At 48.2% G+C, this 24,887-nt stretch overlaps 1 protein-coding gene across 3 annotated transcripts in view; it reads left to right on the top strand.

The window, feature by feature from the left end:
* The window catches only part of LOC138538019 (coagulation factor XIII B chain-like), a 792,475-nt gene that overhangs the window by 538,381 nt on the left and 229,207 nt on the right, over window positions 1–24,887 (top strand). For all 3 annotated transcript variants that reach the window (XM_069641499.1, XM_069641498.1, XM_069641497.1), the window contains exon 13: window positions 7,694–7,879. In XM_069641499.1, coding sequence (XP_069497600.1) covers window positions 7,694–7,879 — 186 coding nt within the window. The remainder of the gene's footprint in view (window positions 1–7,693; window positions 7,880–24,887) is intronic.

The raw sequence follows: 24,887 nt of genomic DNA, 5'->3' as shown, positions 1-24,887 counted from the left end.
CCCACTGCCTGCTCTGCCAGTTTGGCATATAACTCTCTGTAGAATTCTGTGAAGCAGGTTGAGATGTCCCTCCCCCCTTCACAACACGTCCCTCAGTATCTCATACTCCTTCTATCCTCCTTTCCACCCTACAACCCCTCACCCTATTGGCCAGGAGGGTCCACACCGTGTCACCCCTTTCATATGACCTCTGTCGGGTAAATCTCATCTTCTTTACAACCTCCCCAATCAAGACCATGTGGCGTTCCTGCCTCTTGTCCCTCATTTCACCCAGGAGCCCGTCCCTGTCTGTGTCCCGTTGGGTCAGTTGAAATCACAGCGTTCTCAGTTCCTCTCGGAGCCTACCTTCAATTAACCCCTTTCCCGCTTCTTACGAGACCCCTCAGCGATAAGTAGTCCCCTTAAAGTGGCCTTGGCTGCCTCCCAGACCGTCGCCATACCCGTCTCCCCATTGTCGTTGGTTTCAAAGTAGGCCTGTATCTCCCTTCCCAGGAAATCCTTAAACAACCGGTCCCTCAGCAAGGTGTCGCTGCACCACTATCTAAAACCCTGGCAGGGCTTGGAGAGCCGCCAGTTCACCACCACCACATAATCGAACCATGAGCTGATCACTTCCACCCTGAGTGCCCCCACTTCGCCTTCCCGCTCTCTCGGGATCAGGAGGAGGTCAATCCTCATATAAGTCTGTGGGAGGGAGAAGAACGTGTAGCCCCACCGGACCCGACCAATGTTTCCGCCAGACATCCACCCAAAAATTATCTTGGGGGAGGTCCCGCAGGGCCAAGTTGTCTTTGGTCACCACTTTAATACCCACCCCCTTTTCTGACCACCAGTCCAACGTGGGGTCCACCACCAGGTTAAAGTTCCCCCCTAAAAACATTGCACCTTCCGCCCAGCCATCCATCATCTTAAACACCTGATGCAGCAACCTCACCTGCCCCACATTAGGTGCGTACAGGGTAGCAAGCGTGATCTTTGTCCCCTTGTGAATGCCTTTTATACCTAAGAATCGCCCCCCAAATCCCACTTGACCTGAATCCCTGTCCGTCGAAAGGACTTACCAAGCAGACTGCCTACCCCTTCATTCTTGGAGTTCTCCCAATCTCTTTACCTTTTATCAGTGATTCTGCCCCCTGCCGATAGTGGCTCTCCTATAGAAAGAGGACCGCCTGTTTCTGTTTCCAGAACATATTACTAGTCCGGGATCTCTTGTTTTGGGAGTTCAGTCCCTTCAAATTCAGCGTACCTACTGCCACCTCAACCATACACCTTCTTTACCTTTGCTGGTTGCCCCTTGTATATCCTGTGAAGTATGTGACCTCTGTTGCATATGAAGTTTGCTTGAGATTCCTTTCCTTACCTTCCCCTCCCTCCCCTCCCACTCCTAACCTCCAACCACCTCATTTCCCACCCTCCCCTGTCCTAGTCTGAGGCGTTCGATCCTGTGGCCCAGTCATGTTGGGAACATCTGTCGAACCATCAGGGAGGCGCCCCCTACCTTGGACATCATATTGAGCAGACCTTATGTCCCCCCTATCCCCAAACCATCCGGGGGGGTACCTCCTCCCGACTCTGAATTAAACCATGAACCAACTCACCCAACTCCCGGATCCCCCTCTCCAATAACCGTGTACCCTCTGCCTGTACCTCTTCCTTCCAATTCCGTAACTCAATTTCTGATGTTCGGAACAACTGACCGTTCTTTCAGCAGCCATAAATGACCTCCCCTTCAACCCTTTCAATTCCAACGAAACCCCCGAAAAGGGTTCCTGGGTGATCCCCGGACAACTCGAAAAGCGAATATAGGAAGTTCGTCCTTCCCTCTCAAGTATCATCATTCCGCATTGTTGGGGGTGTGGTGTTTCTGATACTTCTGGACTCCTTTCACCCTGCGCTTTCCTCGTGCCGATTTCTGGCCTCAGGGGCCCCGGTTAGGGTCCAGTCCATGAGCACTGCACTCTGAAGTGGACCCCTCTTGACGACCCACCAAATCCTCCATGACCCGTTGTATCTCCTCCTTTGCCACCAAATGGTGTCGCTCACCCTCCCATTCGATCACAAGTGCAAAGGAGTAGCCTCAGCGGTACCTGACCCCCTTCTCTTGAAGCCATCTAGTGAGAGCCCCAAACTACTTTCGCCTCAGTAACGTGTGGGCCAAGAGGTCCTGAAAGATAACCACCCTTGAGTCACCATAGTTCACATCCTTCATGCGCTTTGCTTTTTCAGGGATCCTCATCTTGTCCCTGTAGTAATGCATGCATGCCAAGACTGAGCGTGGACCACAGGATCCCTCTCGGGCTCAGTGCACCCTGTCTATGGTGACGGTTTCTTCCTCCCTGGAGCCTAGGACCATCCCTATTATTTCTTTTATCTTTTGTTCCAGGCCGGCTGGTGACTCGCCCTCCACCTCCTGCAACCCGAAGAACCTGAGATTGTTCCGTCTCTCCCGGTTCTCAATGTCATTCACCTTGAGGCACAGCTCCACCTCGTGTCTCTCCATTTCCATAAAGCACGCCTCAATTTGTGTCTCCAAGAGACCAGTGGAGGTTTGATTGGCTTCCAGTCCGTCCATTCTACCCTCAAGGGTGACCACCTTGATGGAGAGGTCCGCCAATTTCACCTCCATATCCCTCCTCATCCCTCTGATCTCCTCCAGGATAGTCTGTATGTCACTTTTAATAGAACCAAGTTCAGCTGGGGCCGGGGCAAGTCCCCCGTCTCCTTTGGCCTCTGCCATCCTGTCCTTGCCTTGATAATGAAACTGCACCAAAGCACGCTTCCAGCTCATAAGTGTCCCAGGTCATCTCCTCTGGTACCCCAAAGGGGTTGTCGGGGGGGGGGGGTCAGCAGGCCTGGCTCCAGCTGTGGCTGCCTTGGCTTGTGTATGTCCTTTCTGGTGTCAGGTTGCCTGGTAAAGCTTCACCTCCCTGGCTCACTCCCACTCCTCAGGGCTACGCATCAAGCTGACCGGAGGTGGTCCGCTTCAGGTGAGGCTGGTGGTTTCCCAGCAACTCAACTGTGGTGTGCTGGGGTCCTAGGTAGAATCTTCCACTGGGCAGATTCCTGTCTCCCCAGGGCACAGGGCAATGCCCCCAAGGCGGCACCTCTGTGTTGCAGTTTCACCCCATGGCTGGACCTCAATGTGAGCTCAGGTGTTTGGCAGGAAAGATGTGCCTCATTGCAGGGGAGCCCCCTATAGGCCAGGCCTGCTTCTCTTCCACTATGGGGGCCTCCATTTTTTTCACTTTTCCCCTGGACAGGGGAGCACCTGGGAGGGGGCCACTCACTGTCCTCTCTGCTCTGTTGCCTCTCTCCTCCTCACTTCCTCATCCACGCTCAGGCTATTCAGCGGGCGCAGCGTGGGGGTTCCAGATAATCTCCTTGACTGCCGTGGAACTCCACAGCAGCCTCTTTGTATAATAAGGCCTGCCCCCGTCCGGGGTGAGAGGTGCGCTGGTCACAGTGGCCTTGGCGTACCAGCGCCACAGTTGGGTGTCCCTTCCCAGGGCCTGCTGTGCGCAACACAGCCCTCCAAGGGTGGCGCTGTTGGTGGGTGCAGCTATCCCTCAGCTGCGTGCACCAGGGCACACAGTCAAATGGCCCTGAGTATTCATGGCTTTCACAACCCACCCGCCACGACCTCAAGGCGGGTAGGTGACGCCTCCTCCTTCTCCCTGGTGATGTGGGGCTCCGGCCTGCGACAGCAATTCGGGTCTGGGCTCCTGCAGCAATCCCATGCCCTTGGAGGCACATGGCGGGCAGGTAATGCCTCCCCCTTCTCCCTCGTGATGCAGGATCACAGTGGCCTTGGCGTATCAGCACTGCAGTTGGGTGTCCCTACCCAGAGCCTACTGCGTGCAGCACGGCCCTCCTCAGGTGGCGCTGGTGTCGGGTGCAGCCATTCCTCAGCTGTGTGCACTGCGGCCACGCAGTCAAACGGCCCAGAGAATTCAGGACTTTCACTAGCCACCAGCCACGGCCTCAAGGCGGGTAGGTGACACCTCCTCCTTCTCCCTGGTGATGCAGGGCTCGGCCCGCAGACAATTCGGGTCTGGGCTCTCGCCGGACTCCTGTGTCCGCAACTTCATTCTTGGCTCCTTGTTGTCAGTGCTGCCTTCACAGGGCGGCACAGGGCCGCCAGGGTCCATCTCAGTGAGAGTTTGTCTGGGTTAGCACCATCGGGGCAGCCACAGCTTCCCTTTCTGGGTTCATCTGGGTGAGTGCAGCTTCCCACATCTGGGAAGTCGTTCCTACAGGGGACTAGGTGCCTCTAGACTCCATATCTACATGATTACTCCAGGGCTGGGACGGACCTCGACTCTCAGGCAGCCATCTTGCCTGCACGCCCTGGGTGCCTCTCCCTTTGCTCTCTTTAACCTTTCTCTCACTGCTTGACACTTCCCTGCCTCCAATAAATCTGCAACTGTTCTACCCCTTTTGAAGAAACCCTCTGCAAAGTCAGATGACCCAGCCAACTATCACCCAGAGTTTCCCCCTTCCTCATTATTCAAAGTGCCTTGAGTGGGTGGTGTTAACTGAATCACTAAGTGCCCCCTCTACTATATCCTTCCTGCCTGACCTTCTAGCTCCCACTCCCAAGGCTCGCAACATTGGGTTCCTCTTTGATAGTGACCTCAGACTGCAACAATCCACCACTACAACTGCCTCTGCTGCTTGTGCTAACCTTGTCAACATTCAGAAGAATCATCCACTTCTTACTTATCACACTCAGTAGCAAACATTCCGCTGAGGAGGCACTCATGCATGCCTCCAACTTTCTCTCTGATGCTTACCACTCTAAAAACACTTCTATCTGCATCCTTTTGAATGTTCCTGCCACTTACAACACTGTTGACCTCTCTTGTCTCCTCTTCACTCTCCAGAACCTTGTGCTTAGCAAATCTGCTCCCACCAAAATTGCCTCCTATCTGTAAGGTCACTCCTTTAAAATTACCAGAAACTTGCAAAACTCTTATTCCACCCCACTGCCTGTTGGCATCCCCCAAATAGCAGTCTTTGTACCGCTGCTCTTCACCATGTGTGCATCTGCTCTTGGAGGACTAATCTTGTTCTTTGGCTTTCACTATCACCTCTTTGCTGTTGACACTCACACGTTCTCTCCTTTCCCCCAGCCTCACCAGCCATCTCAAAACAGATTTTCAACTGTCTCACTGCAATCCGTCACTGGATGCCTTTCCTCTGCCTCCTACTGAACCCTTCAAAAATGGAAGTCATCTTTCGCCCTGCTTCCATTGCCAACCCTTCCCTCCCCTCTACTATCTAATTCCTGCCTGGCCATCTACCTCGACTCTCAGGCAGCCATCTTGCCTGCACGCCCTGGGTGCCTCTCCCTTTGCTCTCTTTAACCTTTCTCTCACTGCTTGACACTTCCCTGCCTCCAATAAATCTGCACCTGTTCTACCCCTTTTGAAGAAACCCTCTGCAAAGTCAGATGACCCAGCCAACTATCACCCAGAGTTTCCCACTTCCTCATTATTCAAAGTGCCTTGAGTGGGTGGTGTTAACTGAATCACTAAGTGCCCCCTCTACTATATCCTTCCTGCCTGACCTTCTAGCTCCCACTCCCAAGGCTCGCAGCATTGGGTTCCTCTTTGATAGTGACCTCAGACTGCAACAATCCACCACTACAACTACCTCTGCTGCTTGTGTTAACCTTGTCAACATTCAGAAGAATCATCCACTTCTTACTTATCACACTCAGTAGCAAACATTCCGCTGAGGAGGCACTCATGCATGCCTCCAACTTTCTCTCTGATGCTTACCACTCTAAAAACACTCTTCTATCTGCATCCTTTTGAATGTTCCTGCCACTTACAACACTGTTGACCTCTCTTGTCTCCTCTTCACTCTCCAGAACCTTGTGCTTAGCAAATCTGCTCCCACCAAAATTGCCTCCTATCTGTAAGGTCACTCCTTTAAAATTACCGGAAACTTGCAAAACTCTTATTCCACCCCACTGCCTGTTGGCATCCCCCAAATAGCAGTCTTTGTACCGCTGCTCTTCACCATGTGTGCATCTGCTCTTGGAGGACTAATCTTGTTCTTTGGCTTTCACTATCATCGCTTTGCTGTTGACACCCACACGTTCTCTCCTTTCCCCCAGCCTTACCAGCCATCTCAAAACAGATTTTCAACTGTCTCACTGCAATCCGTCACTGGATGCCTTTCCTCTGCCTCCTACTGAACCCTTCAAAAATGGAAGTCATCTTTCGCCCTGCTTCCATTGCCAACCCTTCCCTCCCCTCTACTATCTAATTCCTGCCTGGCCATCTAGCTCCCACTCTCAAGGCTTGTAAACTTGGGTTCTCTTTGACAGTGACCTCAGACTGGAAATATTCGTCACTACAACTTCTCGGCTGCTCATGCTAATCTTGTCAACATTCAGAAGATTCATCCATTTCTTGCGTATCGCATTATGATCACTCTATGGTTAACACTCAGTCTCAGCAAACTAAAGGACTACTTTTGCCTAGACCTTGGACTTTCTCTTTTGTCCTTCCTCCTGCTAGACAAAACCTTCAACTTCACTATGTATTCTCTCTACAACATACTCCGATCTCATCCTTCTTCTCTTCTACCTCCCGACACCATGATGGTTGGTGCTCCCTGCGCAACTGCTCCTTTTTGAAGTTTCTTCTCCTAGTCTGCAAATCTATTAATGATCTATTATTATTATTATTATTATTTATTATTATTTTATTTACCTTGCTGCTCAGAAACGAGCGGATTGTATCTGTCTATTCCACATATTGTTGACTGTGCTCCTCCATTGTAATCAACCTCACTGCTCCATGCCACTGTGCCTCCTCTTTCTTCCACTCTTTCTTCCTACTCATCCTGCTTAGTTAGCCGATGCCAATGGTCGGACTGTTGTATACAATTGTCTAGGGCACCAATGAAAAAGTGTCCAACAGTTGCAAATGGCAATTCATTCCTTTTGTGACAGACCGTTTGAATAGTACCCAATGGAGACTTTTTTTGATAAAAAGTGATGCAAATTGTGCATTTTCAAGAATATTAATTCAGCAACACTGGTCAAAACTACTAGCCGCATAGTGAAGTAACTCATCAAACTGGCCCACATTGTCCAAAAAAGTGGCCCACTTTAGCCAAATAAATTGGCCCACACCAGCATTTTAGGTTTTTGGTTCGGGCATTGCCCTATTGCCCTACAGGCAAGTCCAAGCCTGATGATGCCAATACATTCAAAGTCAGCGAGACTGTGGACATCTTTAACGCCTGGCTTAAACTTCACTTACTTGTCAAAGAAGGAGTTCCCATTGCCTACTCCGCCACCCCCTCACCTGACCCTGCCACTCCTTCCATTGCCATGTAATAATATAATTGTGTATAATTGTCTAGCACACCTCCTTAGTTTGCAGAGTCTGCCCCCTAGGTCAGGGGTCTGCAACATTTGGCTCCCCAGGATATTTTGGACTACAACTCCCATCAGTCACAGCCGTAATATACAATGGTGAGGGATCATGCTAATCTTAGTCCAAAACATCTGATGAGACACAGGTGGCAGATACCTGCCGTGGATTATTGTTACCTTTGGAAGGAACCTGTTAAGTATTTTTTTGTTTTGTTTTGTCCCTGGTGTATGTCCCATTTTCTTTCTGTTCTTATAATAAATACAAATCCAACTATTGTTTTATTTCTTTCATTTCAGAGGTTGGAAGCAGGTGTGGTCCTGCGCCTTCCATTCCCAATGGTGATGTTGCTGGCACACGAGAGCCTTTTTATGAATCAGGAAGTAGGGTGGTATACCAATGTCAAGCTTTACATAAAATGATCGGAAGCAGCAACGTTGAATGCTGGAATGGAGCCTGGTCGAGTGTATTACCTGAATGTTTAGGTATTTATAAGAATATTTATTAAATATTCAATTATGAGCAACCAATGGTGTACTATGGATCTTGCCTCCTCTGGGTCATTTGACTGAATGTTATATTTACATCAGTGAGTGGCATGTTTGGTTAGCAGTCATCTGCATTATGGGATCAATACATATCTTGTTTGTAAATTAAAGTATATACTCAGTTTCACTGCATTCTAGTTTTATGGCTCATCATTTGCAGCACTGTGGGTAGGAAAAGTGATGGTTAATACGTGCTCTATTAGTTAATGTAAGTAAAGGGTTTCAAGCTAGTATTGACAATACCTCTTATTTGTATTGAATGTGATCGTTGTAGTATCGTGGGAGTGACACTAAAGTTATGAATACATGATGGTTTACAGATGAAATTAGAAATGATGTTCCTCTGGTAAGTTAGACACCATGCACAGACGTTCACCAAATTTGGCAAGCACGTGATATGGACACATCTGAATACACGTCAGATTTGATGAGGTTTTATGAACCTTTCCATTTATAGAATGAATGTGGAGAGAATTGTGTTTTTGCATTGGTTATTCTATAAATCCTCACAAATATGCTTTTGATATGCTTATCTCAAAATCGTCTGCTTTATCACACACATCTCAAATTGGATCAACCAAACTTGAAATGTATCTATATATTTGTACATGTGAAACAGGACAGGGAATGGGGGTAGGGTTTTTCATGGTTGTCTGGTCAATGATAATTTATTTTATTAGAATTTTTGATTAGGGCTTGCCATACCCAGAGGGTCTTGGAGCACCTTACAAGGTTCAACGGCTGAAAAGGTGGGAGGTGAAACTGAATTTACAGAATGTTTTCAGGATAGGAAGATTAGGATAGGCAAGTGGTAGTAGGTGAGGTGGAAGGACAGGGTTATGTGTAGGGAAACAAGTATATTGTAACGATCTTTCTGAAAGTGGTGATGATGCATGCAACAAGGCTGTGAAGAGGGAGGGTGTTCCATGCTCTGGGTGCCCACTGGCTAAATGCCTGTTTTGTGTGCATGTTAGTTTGCAGAGTGGAATGTGTAGGAGATGATGGCTTGATTGTCAGGTGCTTTTGTGGACGATGGATTTGAGTTTGTATTGAAGGTAGGATGGGGTTTGATGCGCATGGCTTTAAAATAAAATGCAGAGTCCTTTGAAGGGATTTCTTTGGGGTATGGGAAGCCATTGGAGCTGGGCGAGAACAGGAGTGATGTGTGAATATTTGGGTAGGAGGAGGAGGAGTCTAGCTGCTGTCTTTTGTTTGACTGCGCAAAAAATTGAAGGAGGCGGTAGCCCACCCAACTATTTATGTAACAGAGAGCCTAAAAGTCGGATCAGCAATGCAACTCAGCCAAGCAAATGCTCTCTGAAACTCTGTACATTATTTTGAACAATACTCAACACATGTTGTAAATGAAAGATCAAAAATTGGATTTTAGAAACATAAGTGAATCGAAATAAATGTGTACACAATATAATTGAAAGAACCAAATTGTATTAAAATGCATACAAATACTATATATATTTTTTTGTTACACCATACTACTTCACGCACACAGTTGCCCCAGCTGAGCAAGACTCACCTCAAAGATAAGAATCAAGAACAACTCAAGTGCACACATGCCAAAAAGTGTGACCAATGGAGACTACAAATGATACAAACGAAACACAAATCATAAAACAAACACATCGTAAACTGTGTTCCATGTGTTTGAAGGTTTGAGATTGGAGGTAGGAGTGGAGGTCTTGCCTGGTGCTGTATATTTTGGAGTTGAAATAGTCCATGAGGGACTGCATACATAGTTCTTGCAGTTCCCCTGACCTCTGTGGGTAGTCTCAGGCAGGTGGAATGGGTGCCTCTGGTGGTACTGGGCAGTGTTCAGTGTTTCTCTCAGCCCAGTTTAAGCCCCTTCTGAGGTTGGAATGACCCTGTATGATGGTGGTTTCTCTGTTAGGGGTCGCCTGATCTGCCCATAGATCGACCCTGGATGGTTCTTGCAGCTCCCCTGACCTCTGCAGGCAGCTCGGTCAACTAGAATGAATGCCTCTGGTGGTGTTGTGCTGACCATGGTGTGCCTCGCAGCCCAGTTGAAGCCCCTTCTGATGATTAAAAGACCTTCAAATATTGTGGCTTCTGGGTCAGGGGTCACATGATGAGCCTTTACGCACCATCAAATGGAGATTGATCATTAGGCGCAATTGTGGGTGTAACCAACTAATGCATGGTTGGCCTAGAGTACTTAAGGGAGTCACTGTTTTGAAATGTCATGTTCATTTATTTGAGGGGCTTTTATAATCTTTCATATGAGTAATACATGTTTAAATATTTTAAAAGCCTGACATCTCAATCTACATTAGTGAGGTCCTGTTCAAATATGACCAGTTGGACTATTTTGAATGAATGTGTCTGTATTAACCAGGGGTTGTCATGCTCTTCTGTTCTTGTTTTTCCAGCTCAACATTTTATTTATTGGGTATTTATAATGCGGCTATACACAATGTGTTTCGAGGCGCAGAAGGACAAGTGGGTGGGCCGAGAGGAGAACAAACAATGGTCCTACTAGGCCTTGTGCCATTTGGATCATGCAAGTGCAGTAATAAAGATTGCCCACAGGGAATTCTTCATTCTATTAAAGACAAGGAGGCGAGCATTATGCTTTACTTTTTTTAATACTGCCACAACAGCTTTTCAATTTATCACTTTTAAACTTCAACATTTGTGCTTTTTTTCTCCTCCAGACATAAAAATAGCCAATCTGAGGTTTAAAAGTTCAAAACCAGAGTTTTACATTTTAGAGTTCCATTTAAACTAAAACTCCCATACACCCCCAGGAGTGTAGTAGTTATGACCCTATCCCATGCTCCAATACAGTGATAGGTCATCCTATAAGAACCCTCAGTCCAAGGTCCTTTCCTCTTTCTTTCTTTTGCCTTGGAGATCCTCCGTAGCGAACTCGACCCTGTTATGAACGGTCAACAACAAAACTTACAACATAACCGTGAACAGTGTTCTCGGAACAGAACTGCCAGTGCCTGACGATTCACTGCTTGCAATCAGGCTGCCTTCTGGTCGTATCCTAGGAGAAACAGAGAAATATTCATAAGGGCGGGTGTCAAGACAAAGTTGAACATTTGATAAATGCATCATAAGATCATCTTTCGTCTTTTCCTGGGTGGGATATAATGCTCGCCTCCTTGTCTTTAATAGAATGAAGACTTCATGAGCTGTATGACAAGACAGGAGGCTCGCATTATGCTTATTCAAAGCTAGCCACCACCCTATTCGTTAAGTCTGACACTAGCTTGAAATAAAATGTCTTAAAAGTGAACTCAGAGGACCGATCGGCAGCTTTCATTATATCCTGAAGTGGCACCCCTGCTGAAAAGGCTCTAGAAGCCATCGCGCCCCTAGCTGACTGTGCTCCAAACTGAGACAAGTCTATCCCTCCCCATTACACCACTTTGTGCACCCATCTCACAATTGTAGCTGTTGCTACTGCATGATAAGGCTTTCTACGCACTATTAGCAACTGTGTTACGCCTCGCGGTCTCAGCTGCTCTGTGGCGGTCTCATAGTCTTTGATCCCCTCTGCTACGCATAGTTCCTTATTTTCTGTAAAATAGGGGTATGAAATTACTCAAGTCTGATTTTGTTCGCTTAGCTATGGTAAAGGCTACTCCTTCTGGATAGAATATTTTCCTGTGTATCTCTAGTGCTTTCACATCGGATACTCTTCGGCATGCTGTGAGACATAATAACATTGCCAGCTTGCCTGAGAGTTGTGATCGGGAAAGACGTTTATTGTCTGGCCACCTAAGAAACAGTTGGAAGACTTCTTTGACATCCCATAATGTCATATACTTTGGTTCTGGGGGCTTTCTCAACTTCATTCCTCTCAATAGACGTAGGACTGTGGGGTGTTCCCCTATGGTGTTACCTTCTACTATGTTATGTAGAGATCGCGGATCGCAGCACTCCTATTGTCCTGAAGGCACTGCCTTCTTGAAACTTCATTGCTAAGAAGTTCAATAATTGAACTACAGGGGCAGAAACGGGATCCAAACGATGGTCTGCGCACCAGTGAGCCCTTTATAGCCGCGTTATAGCTCCTGATGGTGGAAGGCGCCCAGGAATCTCTAATGCAGTTTGCAGCGAGTTGCAAAATGCCTGGCAACTCCCACTTTCTCCTGAAACATTGCAGACTATCAACCGCAGTGTGCCCGTCGATATGAGCGGTGAATCCTCTCGGCTGGGTCTAGCAGAAGGTCCGGCTGCTGAGGAACTATCCTCGGAAAATCTGTAGAAAGTTCCGTCGCTACTGGAAACCAGGGCTGGGATTTCCAGAAGGCGAGAACCATTGTTAGGTCTGCTCGCTCCATGCAAACTTTCGCCAGTGCTCTCGTGATCATGAGAAACGAAGGGAAAGAATAATTCAGTGCTCCGTTCCATGGCTGGAGAAAAGCGTCCGTGCCGGCTGCACCCGGGTCTATTCTCCACTGAAATATGTTTGAGTCTGCGTGTTCAGTCTGGACGCAAATAGATCTATGTGTACGAGGCCCCAGAGGTTTTGTATTTTCCTGAACACGCTTGGGTGTAGTTTCCAATTGCTGGAGTCTACAAGATATCGGGAGTTCCAGTCCGCTACCTCGTTGAGCGTCCCCGGCAGTTAATCTGCTGTGACTGCTATCTGATTCTGCAGGCAGTAATGCCAAAAGTCTTTTGCTAATTCTGCTAGCATTCTCGATCTCGTTCCTCCTAGCTTGTTGATATATCTCACTGCCGAGATGTTGTCCATCTTGAGCAGTACGCAACATCGTACTTTGTCTTTCGTAAACGCTCGTACTGCGAAGGAACCTGCTAACAGTTCGAGACAGTTTATGTGCATTTTCAGTTCTTGCTCTGACCACTTCCCTCCTGTCTCTATGTTCTCGCAACTGGCTCCCCACCCGGACCTGCTTGCGTCCGATTCTATAATGTCTGGGGTGTCTCCGAAAATTGTTCGGCCATTCCAGGCTTCCAGGTTGGAGAGCCACCAGTGGAGCTCTGAGATTGCTTCTTGGTCTAGGGTTACTAGCTGGTGATAACCTAGCCCCCTTGAAGGGGTCTTATTTTGAGCCTCTGTAACGCTCGATAATGGAGCGGGCCCAGAAGAATTGCTTGAATCGAGGCTGCCAGAAGGCCCACTACTCTCGCGAGAGCTCGAAGAGATATAGTGTTCTTTGCTATGACTATTTTGAGCTCCTTGTTTATCGCTTTCACTTTCTGATGTGGAAGTTCAAGGGTTGCCTTGTTTGTATCTATATTGAAACCTAGGAATTCTATATTCTGGACTGGTACTAGCTGGGATTTGTCCACATTTACAAAGAATCCTAGAGAAGACAAGAGCGTGAATATCCATTGCAAGAGAATGTCGTCTAGGTAAACGATTATGCGAATACCTCTCTCTCTTATGGCCACTGCTATGAGCTTCATCAGTTTGGTGAATGCCCAAGGCGTTGACACTAGGCTGAACAGAAGACATGTGAAGCACCATGTCTCTCCAACCCACCGAAATCTCAGATATCTCAAACTCCTGAGCTATCGGGATCGTTAGGTAAGTGTCTTTGAGGTCTAATCGAGCCAACCTGTCCCCCGTTCAGAGGAGATCTCGAAGTAGATGGATACCTTCCATCTTGAAATGATTGTATACAATCCATTCGTTCTGATTTATTAGAATTATGACCGGTCGTACTTTGTCCCCCCTGTGTACTAGAAACATTTTGCTGAGGAAACCTGGTCCTCCTTGTGTATCTTTTTCTATAGCATTTTTGTCTACCAAACTGAGAATCTCATTGTGTAGCAATGCTGCCTCTTCTCGGGACACATGAATATGATGAGGTTCTGATCTCTGAATGTGGTCCCCCATAAACTCTAGTCGTAGTCCTGCTACTGCTTGCAGCACCCATGCATCGCGCGATAACGCTTGCCAGGCGCTCACAAATTGGAGGGTTCTCCCTCCCACTTGTAGTCTCACTGCACTCACCTCCTGAGGCATTGGGTTGCCAATATGAACCTCTTCCCCTTCCCTTTGGGGAATCTGGCCGTGGTTGGGAAGAACGTGTCTTGCTGCTTTCCTTCCCAGTATTGGGAGCATGGCCCCTGGGGTCTGCGTTGGTAGTTAAACCGACCGGACGTACAACCCCTGTAACGTCCGGTCCCGGAAAAAACTCGAGTGGGGAAGATCTTCTTGATTGAAGAGCTGAATAAGTTCCCACGAATTGTGCCATTTCTTTAGCGAATGCCTCGCCAAATAGCAGGCCTTTGGCTCCTTCACCTGCTTCGTAAGAAGCCAAGTCGCTTAACTTGTTGTCAATCTTAAGCACTCCCCTTCTCCTCTCAGAGGACAGAGCACAGTTTGTGTTTCCCATAATGCAGACAGCTCTTTGAGCCCAATTGGCTAGGGCGGAAGAGTCTACTGGGGTTCCCGTGTCCTTTGCCTTCTCAGCAAGATCCATTATTTTTGCTAATGGGCCTGCCATGTCGAGGATTTTATCTTGGCAACCTCACCAGGCTTGGTCTACGCCCTTCCGTATATCTCTCGCCGTCTTTGTGACAAAAGTGACCATCTTGGGGTCTAGTTCAGGTGTCTCTGCCAGCTTTCCTGGCAATTCTGGCCTAGGGAACTCTGAACGCATACGCGATCGTACTTCCCTATCCAGAGGTTTGCGTATATGTTGAGCCATACAGGCGGCAACCCTGGGCGATGGAACCCACTCCAAGGACTTTGGGTGTCTGATAGTCTCTGGGTCAAACATATCTGTTGTACCGTCGGGTTCTTGAGGATCCATCTTCTCCTCGTAATGATGATCAGCCTCTATATCATCACCTTCATCATCGGGCATGTAGCCCTCATCATTGTCCCCTGCATTAATCACCCCTGGGGTAGGGGGTCTGTCCTGGCTTCTTTTCTTCTCCAGGAAGGCTCTCTTTAACCTGACGACAGGGTCGCTAATTTCGTGGGGAGTGGAATCCTCCCTATCCAGATTGCTCGGAGGGGGGGTCAAAGAGTGTTTACTCTTGCGAGCTTCTTTCCTCCCTCTGGGTTCAACCCCTTCTGCGGGGTGTCTGGCTGACAGCTCTTTCTCTTGGCTTTCTGCCTTCCTCTTTCTGGCAAGCTGTGCTTGCTGTTCATTAAATACTGCTTCCAAAATGTCCAGCCTTTGGGTTATGGGCTGCACTCCCTGTGACACTGCTTTCGCTAAGGAATCTCCTAGCACCCTTTTAAAGCTATGGGACAGGTCGGTGACCTGCTGATAAGGGCTTTCCTCCCACTCCTCCTCTGACCATTCTGGTGAGGTGGAAGGAGTGGCACTGGGGCTTCTGCATTGAGCCATGGTGTTAGCAGGGCTAACTTCTTTTGCTGTCAGCAAGGGATAATGGTTAGGCACTTGTAAACACTTAGTCTATTATTTTGACCTTTGGCAGGCCTGTTCTGTTTGCAAGGAAGTCTCCTTGTAATTATCCCCTTCTCTGCTGGCTCTGGTGAATTATCGTTTTTCTTTTTTTTTTTTTTTTTACACAGTGCCACCAGGTCTCCTCTTCACTCGGCATTCGCTACGCAATTAAAATTGCATGCGCTCGAGGGGAAGAGCTCCCAGAGGATGACGGGGAAATCAGATCCTGCCGCTCCCCTGGGTCCTGCCGCTCGCCGTGTTCGATGGTGCGGCTTAGAAGAACGAGGAGCTCCCGGCCCCGCTACTCGTTCTTCTAAGCCACGCCTCCTCTTCACAGATCAACAAGAGCTTCTACCGCTTGCCGCCCTGACGAGTGCGCGACATGAAAAACATGCGGCTCTACACGCACTGAGAAGCGCCATAAGGTACTCAGTAATTACAGTATCTTCAAGAGCAATATACTCGCTCTTGATATATACTAATTCTATATTACGCTTATATTGATACATTTATTCAAGAGAATGAAATGTGAGCTACTTATCTTCATGGCAGCAAAAAAGAAAGAAAAGAGGAAAGGACCTGGGACTGAGGGTTCTTATAGGATGACCTATCACCGGATTGGAGCATGGGATAGGGTCAGAACTACTACACTTCTTTACAATTTTGAACACTTGAGATACGTGGATTTATTATCAAGTGGTGCCCGCTCACTTCACTTGTTGCTCAGAACTACTACACAAAGTGAAGTGAGTGGGCACCACTTGATAATAAATCGCCGTATCTCAAATGTTCAAAATAGTAAACAAAAAGAAAACTTGTTCAAACAATTTGTATCCAAGTATTCAAAAAGGAGCTGGCTGTGACGAATTTGGAGACACCCAAACTCAAAATACATGTGAAGCAGGAGACCAAGTGAAATACTAGGTCACACAGCCGCTCTCTATAGAACCCAGTCTGGGTATGTGGTTAGTCAAGATTACTAATAATTCAATTTTGTAGTAAAAAGAGATGCCTTTAGTTGAAAAAAGACAAAAAAATAAAGTTTGTTGTTTTTTCAAAACAATTTTATCAAAAATAATAATCTCAAGAATGAGAAGTCACTAATATTCTCATAGTGAGGAAGAGTTTGCCACAATTGATTTATCAATCAGACCAAAATTGCCAATGCATTTCGGATATAAATTTCCATCGTCAGGGCAAGTCTAAAGATAATGCTCACAAGTTCACAAATGAAGAAAACAGTTCAAATTTGTGCAAAACAACGTATTAATGTCATACATCATTGTAATAAAGTTAAGAACATACCATTCAGTTGTAGTTTCAGAAGTGGATGTGTAAAGTGAGAAAAAGGGAAAAAAATGAAAAAATAAGACCCTGTTTAATGTAGGTATCCAATTATGAAACCAAATGGAGAAAACAATTTACCTGAGGTTGGTAAGTGTGTGGCGAGATATGATCATGGAGGCCATGTGGTGGTCAAAAGCTGCCTGATGGGAATCAGCGCAGAAAAACAGCCTACAAAGTAGTGGCTGAAAGCAGAAGAAACCCGTTATTGTAAAGTGTTGAAATCCATAGTTGAAGTTAATATTAGAGATGTGAAAAAAGCTTACCGTGCGTAACACAGGAGCAGAGGAGTTCTCCTGTTGCCGGCTCACACAAGACTACTGCTGTCGCATCGAAGCGTTGCTAGGGCAACGCTTCCTTTAAATGACACCTGACCACATTGCTGCCCGAAAGGCGCGCACGGTCGAAATCTGATACTGCAATCAAGCCAATGAGCTTGATACGGATACATTTAAATATTTATCTGGCCTCATGTGTACTAATGAGGAATTGTAATGTGATAAAAAATGAAAAATTAAAGAATGGATTTAAATGGAAATGGAAGAAATACTGTAATGAAAACAAGCAAATCAAACAGTGAGTAGTAACATGTGGGAGTAGTTACAGTAATGAGTGAAAAAGTGAAAACCTATGCAAAGAGATAAAGCACAATGTCAATGTTTTAAAGTTTTAAACTCTGCTGCCGTTGGTGTCGTCCTAGGGCGGCACCTGAGGTCCTAGACACAAGGTCCAAGATGTGCAGCAGTGACATTGAATGTTCACAAGAGTAGTCACAATCAGAATAAACATATGTGTCTATCTTGCACATTAATATACACCCCTGCTGTGAGTGGTGTTGTCAAAGGACGGCACCTTGGGTCCCAGACAAAGTGTCCAGGAAATACGGCAGGGTGATCAATAGGTCCACAATCATTTGGTACGGAGGATAACATGCAGAAGGTAGTGATGTAATTCTGTACAGTATTACCAAGGAACATAGCAATCATAGCAGTAGAAATAATACAAGATCATAAGAAACAATGATAATTAATTTCCTCGTTGATTCCATTGGGCGTTAAGCTACCAAGTTTGTCAATCCAAAAGGTGTCTCTGCGGTTGAGCCGCTGGCTCAAATCCTCATGTGGATTGTTTTTTGTGAGTACTTCCAAAATCACAAATCTTATCTGTGTCAGGTTATGTCCATTTTCAACCCAGAGGCGTGCTACGGCCGAGTTAATGTTTGCATTCCGGATGCAAGACCGGTGTTCATTCCACCGTGTTTTGGCCGTTCTTGTGGATTGGCCCACAAAGAATTTTTCACACGGGCATTGGATGCCATAAATAGTGTTGATGCTGTCACAGGTTCTATAAGTTTTAAGGAGAATCTTTTTCCCTGTTCTGGGGTGGTTAATGACATTACCCTTAATTATTGAATTACAGTTAATACAATGGAGGCAAGGGAACGTTCCAGTTGGTTGAGTTATTGGCTCTTTGAGGGGCGGTCTCGTATGCACCAATTCGTCTCTGAGATTCCTACTGCGTTGGTAGGCAAACACCGGTGACTCACTAAATAAACTTTGTACCCTGATGTCATTTTTAAAGATCCCCCAGTGTTTTTTGATGGTTTTCTTAATCTTGTTGCTTTGAATAGAGAATTTGGATACATACACAGGTGACTTAAGTTCCCTGTTGTTTTTAGGATTTTGAGTAGACAGTAGGGTCTCACGTGCCTGGGTGCTAACCCTAGCAGACGCTGTGTCAAGTTGTTCTTGTTTGTAACCCTGTGCTAGGAATTTGTCTTTCATCGCAAGTTGTTGAGCTATACAATCCTCTGGATCACTGACAATCTTTTTAACCCGTAACAATTGGCTATATGGGAGATTTCTGAGCAGACTAGACTAGTGGAAGCTTAGACGATGTAAAAGGTTATTGCGGTCAGTTGGCTTGCGAAACTTTATTTTTTTGTCTTTTTTCAACTAAAGGCATCTTTTTTTACTACAAAAAAATTGAATTATTAGTAATCTTGACTAACCACATACCTAGACTGGGTTCTATAGAGAGCGGCTGTGTGACCTAGTATTTCACTTGGTGAAGGTTAGCTGGTGCACGATGTTCCCTCATAGCTCGGGAAGAGGTCTCCTAGCCAGGTCCTCTCTTGGATCAGTCCTTGAAGGCATGACAGCTTTCAAATTGCATCGAAGGAAAGCAGCAGCAATTCTTCTTCTTCCAGCTCGGCTTCGAGGATAAGCATCACGTTTCGACTTCAGCTTCTGAACAATTCCAGTAAGTGAGAGGTGGCCGTCTTGCTCTTCCGTCTTGCCTTGGGTCGCCCCTTTGACTTGGGTACCCGATTTGCAGTCAGACCCGGTGCGACCTGTGACCTAGTGACTGCAGAAGCAGTCAGGGGTAGACCATCAGAGATCAACCCCAACTCCACTGGAGATCTGGATCATCTCGGTATCACCTACACTAATTATGCAGATGATACCCAGATCCTCCTTCTGCTTTCTGGGGATTATGAAAAGTATTTGGCCTTTGTATTTGGCCTCTCCCAAGGCAAGTACCAAGGATTGGTGGTTCTGTGTGGCCTACAGAGGGGTCAATGACGTCACCAAACGGACATGTACCTATTGCCGGGGGCTGATGAGCTCATGGACACCATAGATGCTGCCAAATTTGTGAGCACCTTTGACCTTACCTCAGGCTATTGGCAAATAGCTCTGACGGACCATGCCAAGGAAAAGACAGCATTCTTAACACCGGAGGGGCTCAACCAGTTTAGAGTCATGCCTTTTGGGTTTAAAAACTTTCCAAAGATTAGTCAACCATGCGCTCAGTGGGCTGGAGGCCTTTTGTGTGGCCTACTGAGATGACATTGCTGTCTACAGTTCCTCCTGGGAAGAGCATTTGACTCATTTGTTTAAGGTGTTGCAGTGCCTTGAAAAGGGCTAACCTCACTATCAAGGCCACCAAGTGCCAGATAGCTCAGACGGAAGTCACTTATCTTGGTCATGAGGTAGGAGGGGTTTGAATCCAACCTCTCCCCAGTAAGGTACATGATGTACATGACTGGGAGACTCCCACTGCTCAGACCCAGGTGAGAGCCATTCTGGGCCTCAATGGGTATTACCGCAACTTCATGGCGGACTATGGAACCATAGCTGCCCCTCTGACAGTTCTGACTTTGCCCAAACAACCAAGGAAGGTTAATTGGATGGAAGACTGTCAGAGGGCCTTTATTGGCTTGAAGGAAAGTCTGTGTAGGGCACCTGTGTTGTGTGCGCCTGATTACAGCAAACCATTTATGGTTCAGCCTGATGCCTGTGACACCGGAATTGGAGCTATCGTGTCCCAGTTAGATGAAAAAGGGAGGGGACATCTTATCATATTTATCAGTAGGTAACTCAAGGGTAGAGAACTTAGGTGGGCTACTGTTGAAACAGAATGTTTTAGCATAGTTTGGAGCCTTAGGTGTTTTAGGCCCTTCCTTAACGGGGTCTACCTTCAAGGTCCAAACAGACCATAAGCCCTTAAAATGGCTTATGCAGATGAAGGGTGAAAACCCGGAACTGCTCAGGTGGTCGATTAGCCTGCAAGGGATAGACTTTACCATTGAGCATAGGCCAGGGAAGAGTTGTGATAACGTGGATGGCCTTTCCAGAAGTTATGTTGACCGTCTGGATGAGGGTGTCAATCTCGTGGGAGATTAGACCACCCTAACCTCAGTCACAGGAGGGCAACTGTGATGCTGGAAATGCATTGGAGGGACAGAGCCTCCCTGTCCTATTTTTTTCATGTGTGTTCTGTGTTATTTTCTGCACAGGAGTCCATGTGGGACTCCTGGCAATGCAGCTCTTCCTTTTTTTGTTGTGGTGAACAGACCATGGGGATACCCTTATGGCACCTATCGGTGGGGTTACAACCCTGTACCCCTAGTGTATGTTTTGGGGCACCTGCGTGTGGCCCACAGAGCAGGGTATGGGCTGGTGGCAGCTCCATGCTGACTTGGTGCTCTGAGTATCCTCCATTTGGGATACCCAAGCCCCGCCAGAGGAATCAGTGGATTCCTGATAGGAGACAAGATGGTCCCTGTGCACTCTTCCTTTCTATTGCCTGTTACCTTGTTTTCCCAAAGTCCTGGGAAGCCCTGACTCTGTCCATTCCCCTGACTGGCTGTTGGGTGGACGTTCCATATATGGTATTGTGGGGAAGTCCAGGCCAGACTAGCTGGAGCCTTCCCAGTGACTTAATGTTGCGGGTACACCTTTGGGGTGGGACCTGGGTGAATGGAGTTTGTGACCAATATACATTTCATGTTATGGGTGTCTGGTTTCTAGTGTATGACCCAATGAATGAGACAGCCCTGCCCAAAACTGGTATGAATGCATTGTGGAGTGTTGAATGGCTGGGTGCTTGTCCCAATCCACATTCCTGGTTGTGAGTGTCTGGATGGAGAAGAATGGCCTGAATGCACTGTGAGCCTGATTGGCTGCATGCTTGCTGAATGCCCTTCTGAATGATAGGCTGCCTGAGCCTGGTTCAGCAGTGTGAATGAGAGACAGACAGTATATCTGGGGACCTCTCATCCAGCGGGCGTCGAGAAACTCCTGCAAAGGACGCATCCGAAGGGAGCAGCCAAGCAAGACTGAACCGGCCGTGGTGTCGGGCCCCCACCGAAGCATCCTGGTGGGAGGCCGGCTGACGAGGTTCGTCAGCGTGTGGAAATCCATCTCCACCGACCGTTGGGTGCTCGATGCTCTGGCCCAGGGGCACACACTCGAATTCCTAAAGAAGTGTCCCCGCATTCCACCCGTGGCCAGGAAGGAAAACCACGTCCCTCAACTACTGTTGGAAGTAAAGGCGATGCTCAAAAAAGGTGCCATCAAGTTCATCCCAAAGAGGCTTTGGGGCTCCAGAGTTTACTCAAGATACTTCCTCATCAGAAAGAAGACGGGCGGATGGCGCCCCATCCTGGACCTGCGTCGACTGAACAAGTACATCAAGGCACAGAAGTTCCGGATGGTCACCCTCCAGCACGTGCTGGGACAGCTGGAGGAAGGCAACTTCCTATCGTCGTTGGATTTGGAGGAGGCGTACTTTCATATCCCCATTCTAAAAAGGCACCGAAAGTTCCTCAGTTTCGTGGTCCAAGGGCGGCACTACCAGTTCAAGGCCCTCCCGTTTGGACTGAAGTCGGCTCCCAGGGTGTTCACCAAGTGCCTAGCACCGGTGGCGGTGCGGCTGCGCCTGCAGGGGATCCACGTTTACCCCTACCTGGACGATTGGCTCATCCGGGCAACAACAAGGGAGCTCGCCGTCGAACAAGACTGTCCAGCTGCTCACGGACCTGGGATTCTCAATCAACTTCCCCAAATCCCACTTGGTCCTGTCGCAGGTCGCACTGTTTCTGGGAGCTAAGCTCGATACAGTGGCGCGATTTGCCTCGCAGTCGGAGGAAAGAACGAAGGCCATCCTGGGCAAGGTGCAGCGTCTGTTGGCCACGGACGTGGCCAGAGTGAGGTCCATCAAATCCCTTCTTGGAATGATGCCCTCCTGCATCTATCTGGTGCGTCCTTTGCAGGAGTTTCTCGACGCTCGTTGGATGCAAGCGACGGGCAGCTTCAAGGACAAGATCTCGCTCAACGAAGTATTCCGCCAAGCTGTTCGATGGTGGGGCACCCACACACATCTCGCGGCGGGCACAGACTTTCAGACTCCAGCATATCAGGTGACGGTGACAACGGATGGCTCCCTGGAAGGATGGAGGGCGCACACCGGGGATCATCACGCGAGAGGCCTGTGGCTCCCAGAGGAGAGGCCGTTCCACATCAACATACTGGAGCTCTGGGCGGTGTTCTGGGCTCTCAAGTCTTTCCTCCCGTCCCTCAAGGGAAAAGGGGCGAGGATCTTCACCGACAACACCACCACGATGTTCTACATCAGGAAGCAGGGAGGAACCAGATCCCCAGCCCTGTCCAAAGAAGCACAGGACCTGTGGCACTGGGCCGTTGCCCAGGGGATGTTCCTGGTACCCTTTCATCTAGCAGGGATAAAAAACACCATCACCGACTCACTCAGCAGGGAGCTGCGCTCGTGCCATGAGTGGGAACTAGGCCAGGATCAAGTGGATCAACTCTTCTGGTGATGGGGCAAACCCCAAATAGACCTGTTCGCGACAGCGACGAACTCCAAGTGCCAGAGGTTCGCCAGCAGGTTCTCCGACCTGAGGAGCATGGGTGATGCTTTCCCGTTCCCTTGGGACGGCCTGTTCCTTTATGCGTTCCCTCCATTGCCGTTGCTGCTCAGGCTCAGCAACCAACTCAAGAGGTCCCGGTGCAGGATGATCCTCGTCGCACCGAAGTGGCCAAGACAGATATGGTTCCTGGACCTTCTGGACTTGTCAGCGTCCCCACCAGTCAAACTGCCGACTGACGTGGATCTTCTCTCCAGAGAAGGAGGCGCCATTCTTCATCACGAACCGGAGTCGCTGAACTTGCAGGCCTGGCTCCTGCAGCACTAGAGTTTGGAGGCTACGATATCCCGGCTGGCTGCAGAGCGGTCCTTGCAAAGGCCAAGGCGTCCTCAACTCTCAAGGGCTACGGACACAAGTGGAAGAGGTTCTCTGCCTGGTGCCGTGCACAGAAGATTAACCCTATCAGGATTACAGCCCCTCAAGTGCTACCATACCTACTGTCGCTAGCCAAAGCTGGACTTTCTCATGCTTCAATCAAGATACATCTGGCAGCGATTTCTCGATACACCAGAACTACAGGGCGGTCATCCCTGTGGTCTCATCGCCTGGTGAAGGAATTTATGAAAGGACTGGTTCGATCATTCCCGCCGGTGAAGGCGCCAGCCCCGGCGTGGGAGCTCAACGTGGTGCTGACTAGGCTCATGGGTCCATTCGGCCCTGTTGAAGTTTCTGTCATGGAAGACAGCGTTCCTTGTGGCCGTCACCTCCGCACGACGCGTGGGAGAGATTCAGGCCCTATCCTGCAAGCCTCCATACATGACCTTTCACGATACGAGGGTAGTGCTGAGGACGCACCCCTCCTTCATGCGCAAGGTGCCGTTGCACTTCCATCTCAACGAGCCCTTGGAGTTACCTGTTTTCTTCCCGTCGCCTTCGTCGCCGGCCGAGAGGACTTTGCACTTGCTGGATGTAGATAGAGCGCTGAAGTTCTACGTGGACCGAACGAAGAGTTTTTGGAAGACATCACAGCTGTTTGTGAACTTCGGACCTGTGAACCAAGTGAAGGCTCTCTCGAAGGCTTCCATTTCCAGATGGCTCTCTGGCTGCATCATGCACTGTCATTGGTTGGCAAACTGACCGTTGCCCGGCCGTCCGAGAGCCCATTCGACCAGAGCGATTGCTGCTACCATGGTGTTCTTGTCTGATGTGCCCTTGCTGGACATCTGCAGGGCTGCTATGTGGAGGTCGACGCACACATTCACGAGATTCTACTGCGTCGACCGGGATTCCAGGGAGGAGTCTGGGGTCGGCCAAGCAGTGCTGCGCAACCTGTTCGCTTAAGGTGAGCATGGTGAGGTGGTGAGAAATGCTTAATGTTGAGTTTTGATGTAATGCTTAATGTTGAGCCTTTGCCACCTCCCGTGGTTGTGCATGTGTTTACTGCTATGTATTCTTATATGTATTCTTATATTCATGAGCATGTGAATCCATGCCAGACCCCATGCTGGAGAAGGAACAAATTACTTGCCTCTACCCATGCTGGTGTTCTCCCTCCTACCCCTCTGCGGCTCTTCACTTGGTCATACTGCCACTTTATGTGCTACCAAATCTGAGGACAGCTGCCAGAGGCGGGGCTTAGGGAGAGGGCAGTCATTGGCAGAGGGCAGTATGACCCAGAGACCAGTTATTGGTTACTACTAAGAAAGACAGATCAGAAACGAAACTGATACTGATTTTTTTCTTTACTGAGGATTCCCAGCCTGACGACAGGGAATATTCATGAGCATGTGAATCCATGCCAGACCCATGCTGGAGAACAACAGTTACAGGTAAGTAACTTGTTCCTTATCAGTGAGCTCTGAGCGGGACTCGGGAAGCGGGACTGGGACTCTGGCTGCCGGTGCAAGTGACCCGGACTCTGCCTGCCTCTGGCTGCAACTGGAACTCGGGAAGGAAGGCTCTGTGCGCAGCCAAAAGCAGGGTCGCTGCCATATGGGTTGCAAGAGATGCTGGCAATAAAATGGTCACAGTTTCAGATCATGGA

This window comes from Ambystoma mexicanum, chromosome 1q, assembly GCF_040938575.1.
Source record: "Ambystoma mexicanum isolate Mex_15411 chromosome 1q, UKY_AmexF1_1, whole genome shotgun sequence".
NCBI lineage: Eukaryota > Metazoa > Chordata > Amphibia > Caudata > Ambystomatidae > Ambystoma > Ambystoma mexicanum.
The sequence above is the reverse complement of the archived record's forward strand: the minus strand, read 5'-3'. Positions and strand labels throughout refer to the sequence as shown.